The 5,972-nt window shown below is 39.0% G+C and overlaps 1 protein-coding gene across 1 annotated transcript; it reads left to right on the top strand.

Moving 5' to 3' along the window:
* The first annotated feature begins 1,125 nt into the window (after positions 1-1,125).
* On the top strand, positions 1,126-5,538 carry LOC147007060 (uncharacterized). The gene is made up of 3 exons (XM_085867594.1): positions 1,126-1,216; positions 3,545-3,660; positions 3,911-5,538. The coding sequence occupies exons 1-3, from the start codon at positions 1,126-1,128 to the stop codon at positions 4,865-4,867; spliced, it is 1,164 nt and encodes a 387-aa protein (XP_085723720.1). The 3' UTR covers positions 4,868-5,538.
* The last annotated feature ends 434 nt before the right edge of the window (positions 5,539-5,972 follow it).

Here is a 5,972-nt window from a genome sequence, read left to right as displayed (position 1 = left end):
AGCTGTTTTTGTCAAAAAGAAAAAGAAATTGTCAAATAAATAATGCAGGAAAATGCTGAATGATTAAAAAATGTGCATCGAAGCAGGGTGCACATTGGACAATGTGTGCTGTCACATTGGATCTCTTTTTTTATAAATACAGTATATTGTGACGGATTAACGATGAGATACAGGGCAGAGGTAAAGTGATGATACACTGTTTTTCCTCATGTACAACGGACAATGACACAACAGCTAAAATATAATGTTGTAGACTCAACTGATGAACAGAAAAACTTCTACCCCAACGATGAAGAGGCCTGTTATTGTAAGTATTTTAATGTTTTTTTTTCTGTAAAAATAAATAAATAAACAGCGTGTCCAAAAAGTCTCCATGCATCGGGAAAAATTAACACTTTCAGGAAAAAGTCTCCCGAAATTCTACATACATAGCTTATATCTTCCTTTTTTTTCAGATTCCCTTCAGGAATGCCTTTGTCAAAAGAAGAACGCATTGAAATCATTCTCAAGGCTGGTTCGGGAAGCTGTCACAAGATTGCAATCGACTTTAACAGGAAACATGGCAAGGACATCACACATGACACTGTTGCCAAAGTTACTGAGAAGTTCAGAAAGACTGGTAGTGTTGTGGACCAACCGAGACGTGGACGTCCACGAACATCCACTGACGAAGGCACAACCGACATGGTGCTGCAGCATTTGCAAGGAGTCCCACAAAAAGCATACGACGATTGTCTGCAGAAAGCGGTGTCAGCAGAATGATGAAGTATCTAGCGCATCGTGGAAAAAGAAAAATGGCATCCACACAAAATGCAAATGTTCAACCATCTTCGTGAAGACAACCCAGATCGGAGGTTGGAATTTTGCAAATGGGCTCGAAACAAATTGGACGGTGATGCAAACTTCACAGCTGGGATCCTGTTTACTGATGAAGCCAATTTATATATCAATGGAGAAGTCAATCGCCAAAACTTACGTCACTGGAGTGATACCAACCCGAACTGGATGAGTCCGTCAAAAAATCAAGGTGCCGGAAAAGTGGTGTTATGGTGTGGGATATGGGGCAACAAAATTGTTGGACCTGTTTTCATTGACACAAATCTTAATGCCGACATTTATCTCAACATGCAGCAAGACAACATCATGCCGTCCCTCTTAAACGAGGCTGGAGAATTCCCACGTCATTTCCAGCAGGACGGTGCGCCACCTCATTATGGTATGTGCGTACGCCGATGGTGGGATGAACAGTTTCTGCGTTCTTGGATTGGTCGCCATGGCCCTGTGGAGTGGCCTGCGAGATCCCCAGATCTCAACCCACTCGACTTTTACTTGTGGAGGCACTTGAAGGCCATGGTGTCCACGGAAAAGATTCAGAACACGGTTCATTAAAAGGAACGCATTTGAAGTGGAATTACTTGTTTCATGCCAGATGTGTTGACACGAGTTCACCATGAGTGGAAGAGACGACTTTGTGTGTGTTTACAAGGAAATGGCAATCATGTGGAGAAAATTTTGTAAATAAAGTTACATTTTGCGAACAGAGTTAATTTCCCCGATGTATGGAGACTTTTGGGACAACCTTTGGTATGCACATTACGTTATGTCTTTATTTTTCAGTATACATTGATGAATGTATTTTTGTTTGTTTTTCATTTTTGCAGACAGGGAAAAGGCAGCAAATAGTTTATTCAAAAAAGCTTGATGAAATGATACGTTTATAATTTATAGAAGACATCAAAAACAGATTTGTGACGCATCAAGCGTCATGGAATTTCCTTTTTTAACAAAAACCAAAAAAATTTCTGTTATTAAAATTGTGTGTGCGTATGTATATATATATATATATATATATATATATATATATATATATATATATATATATATATATATATATATATATATATATATATATATATATATATATATACAATTAAGCCCAAAATTATTCATACCCAATGAAAAATCTGAGTTTTGCATTTATCTCATACATCCAAGCTGGAGTGGTGGAACTTTCACTGCACCCAAGGACATTTAGTTGGCAAGTGAAAATCCACATATATTTTGCCTCAACATTATTTGCATAACAAAAATGTTCAGATTTCTGTTTTTATGCCTGTCCAAAATTATTCATACCCTATACCAAGTCTCAGAATTGAGGCCAATGTTTGTGATAATGCACAGGCTTTTGATATTCCTTAGATTCTTTGTAATGTTTTGCAATTATTCCAAGATGTGTGCATACAATCTGAATGCATCACAAATGTGGTCTATTGAATGTACAGTGAGGAATGTTATAGAACAACATTCTGCTATTAGACTATAAATTAAGGGGAGCTGATGCAATCATTCTCAGGTCATTGTCAGCATGGCGAAGAAGAAAGAAGTCAGTGAGGACTTTCGGTTGTGCATTGTGAATTCTCACGAGGAGGGGAAAGGCTACAAAGCTATTTCGAAGCAGTTCCGAGTGCCAGTTGCCACCATACAAAGCATAATTACACACAGATTCATTCTCGATTGTGTTGGGATGCACGATAATGATGGAGATTATGATGACAATGGCATTGAATGTTTTGACCCTTTTGTTGATGTGTGTGCAGAGGAAGATGTGTTGCTGTGTTCGGTTTGGCATTGTCAGGCAGCAATGCAACGACACCGTCATTCATGATGAACTCCCGATACAAATTCAAACTTTTTCTGCCATTTCTTCGAACCGTGCAGATCGACCTTGAAATATATACTGTATGTATATATATATATATATATATATATATATATATATATATATATATATATATATATATATATATATATATATATATATATATGCCATGGGCTTGATAGGGCCACCGTGGAACCCCCCCCCCTCACCTCCCAACAAAACTATGTTTTTTTGAAGTGTCTGGATATGCTGAATACGAATTTGAATGTTAACATTGAAAATATTGGGATGCACAACCTCTTTTAGCCTCATGAAAAGGGGTATCCCCAAAAATGAATTTCTGTCATTTGTGCCAAAAGCGATTTCCGTTCCCAATCAGAATGGCTTCTCGACGACCCATTACACTGTCAGACTACACATATTATGGCTTATATGAAACATAATCTCATGCTGGTTCCATGTATGTGTCTAAAATTAATATATCCAAGAGCTTACATAACATGTTGAGTTCATGTACTGTATCGTCTTATTAACTGCCCATTACTGTGTTGTACTTTTCAATAAAGCATATTTTATCCTGTTTCTTGTTATATATCCTGCTAATTAACCATGAGGTGACATGCCAATGCCAACTGCATTCCACTTGATGCCAAAATGGGTCCAATATCTTGGATACCCGCAATGTTATCACATCCTAAATTGCATATGGTTAATCTCATTGTGTTTGATAACTATGGCCAGAACCTCCATCGAGGTCAATACCTGAAACAGAAATGACTTGGTGCTGAAGAGAAAGCTTGATTTCTCATGAACAAAGATATCCATATTGAAATTGGTATTGTGTGAATTTTTTTTCCTCCACATAATTATATTTTTAATGTGCAGAATATGGCCATTGGAGCAGTAGTACAGACACCTCCCCCTCAAGGAACTTCAACAACAAATATTCATTTGCAGATTACTTCAGAATTATTCCCATCATTTACATTGAAGCCATACAGGTTAGTTAAGATACAATTCATTTATTTTGACATGAACATCAAATATGTAGTTGTTTTCTCTTTTTGGTCAAAGACAATCACTTAAGTCAATCATGAATAGCAAAATAACTATCAATTTTAAATTTAATCACAGATATGATATTTTAAATTTTTTAATGTTGGCTTTCTTATCTATTTGCCGGTTCACAGAGGCTGAGTGCAACCATGCAAAGTGATGTCTGACCCAATGCACACATCAGAACGTCAATAGAAAGAAGGCCCCGCAACCAAACGCCCGAAGGATGGTGGCAGTGGAGGTCAAGGGACAAGGCCAAAGTCCAGGTGCATCATACACATCCCTGGGCTTCAGTATGGTCCTCTCGTGGCATTATCAATAAGTGCAGAATCCGATGAAAGACTTGCCAGGTTGAAGGACATACGTGACAGGAGACTGTCTCAGCCATCAGAATCTGTTCACCGAATGACTGCTGCCTGTGACATCATACCAAACACCATTACTGAAGGTGATGGATATCACAGAGAATGTTACCAAAGATTCACTATGAATCTCAATCGACTTTCCAGTCATTATAATCCATCAGAACCATCATGTTCCAAGTTAAGTCGGAGGGGCTCAGCTGGTGACAAGGTACTATTCTCACCCGATTGTATATTCTGCCACTCGATGGAACGGAAGAAAGTGAAAGTCAAAGGAACATGGACTACTGAGGGCTTAAGTCAGTTTGAGTTTGATGGATGGAGAACGGTGCTCAAAACTGCAGAGGACAAATTAGATGAGAAGTTGCTGATCAGAATTATAGGCCATGATTTGTTTGCTACAGAAGCTAAATACCACAAATCCTGCAGGGTCCAACACACACAAAATACTGACAAATGGAGAAGTACAAGCATAGAAGACAAGGAGCAACAAATCAAACTAGCAGAGGCACAGAGTGAGGTGTTTTGTGCTGTATGCCAAGTAATCGACAGGGATATCATCATCAGCAAGAATATGATGAAACTGTCAGAGCTAACTGAAATTTATATCTCTCACCTGAAATGCACCAACTTCCCCAATCCCAAATTTCGTGGAGAAAACCTCAAAGCTAAGCTGGAGAAACATGACAATTACAAGGACAGACTGGCCTTCTGTACACTAAACAGAAGAGGCAACTGCCAGTCTTACATTGTCTTCAGCTCTAACCGTGACATTAGTGACACAGTTTGATGTGAATATGAACTTGGTTCTCGGGACATGATCCAGGATGTTGGAAATTACCTACGTCAAGTGATTCTGGACAGCTTCGCAAAAGCTGATGACTTGAAATGGCCTCCATCTGCCCAGGACCTTGGAAACATGACAGCTGTAATTCCATCACAATTGGAAAAAAATTTGAATTTCCTGATATCAGGCAAACCAACTCCTCACACGTCGAAAGTGCACAGGCTCGTGAATTCAATTGGGCAAGATATTTGTCGTGCAGCATCGAATGGGGAATGGAAACTCCCGAAGCATATGCTCATATGGATGACACTTCGTCACCTTTTCAGGAGCGAAAAATTGATAACCTTGCTGAACCGAATGGGACACTCAGAAAACTACTCATTTTCACTAGAGTTGGAAACTGCCCTTGCTCAGGCTGTTGCTGAAACATCAAGTCTGCTGTCAACGCAAATCATTCGATCACCAGGGGCCCCTTCCATTTTCCACTCTGAATTTGATAATTTTGACCAGTTACTGAACAACCACACTGGAATGGTCTCAATCCACACTGCAAATGGCATCATGATACAGGACACAGAAGGCAAGCAGGAGGATCAGGAGAGTGAACTACCAGGTTGGGATATGGAAGAAGGCCCACATTGCCAACCCTGATATCCCTGATGCTGGTTACGGACACGGTTGGGCACTTGTCAACCAAAAACTGGAGCCTCTCTGGTATGAGAGGTGTGTTCTCCCACAGCAGTTGACAGATATTGCTGAATCAGTGAACACCAGTGATGAGGGAGATGATGAATCAGATGACGATGACAGCATACCAGAGGAACAGGAGTACTCACCTGGTGACAGTAAAATCTCATGATATTGTTACTTACCTGATGAATACAATGAAACTGTATGATCATGATAATATCTCAACAGAAATATCTTGAAATATGAATATGAAAGATATACTGTGTTATCGCCTGGTAAAAGGAACAATGTTAGACTGTTATTACCTACTATATGTAAATATAATGTTGGTTTCGATCATTGTTTGTCATCAGAATTTGGGAAATAAGTATGAATGTAGCACATTTACATGTATTGTAAGATACATTACAATATTATT

The sequence above is a fragment of the Eptatretus burgeri genome, unplaced genomic scaffold (genome assembly GCF_056783735.1).
Source record: "Eptatretus burgeri isolate ZD-2024b unplaced genomic scaffold, Ebu_testis_v1 Ebu_testis_scaffold_823, whole genome shotgun sequence".
NCBI lineage: Eukaryota > Metazoa > Chordata > Myxini > Myxiniformes > Myxinidae > Eptatretus > Eptatretus burgeri.
The sequence above is the reverse complement of the archived record's forward strand: the minus strand, read 5'-3'. Positions and strand labels throughout refer to the sequence as shown.

Bases quoted from the DNA above. Each gene is read 5' to 3' on its own strand.
- LOC147007060 (XM_085867594.1), top strand. From the start codon at position 1,126: ATGCAGCAAGACAACATCATGCCGTCCCTCTTAAACGAGGCTGGAGAA. The intron at 1,217-3,544 runs GTATGTGCGTAC...TTTAATGTGCAG, and splicing joins CGGTGCGCCACCTCATTATG to AATATGGCCATTGGAGCAGT. The intron at 3,661-3,910 runs GTTAGTTAAGAT...GAACGTCAATAG, and splicing joins TTTACATTGAAGCCATACAG to AAAGAAGGCCCCGCAACCAA.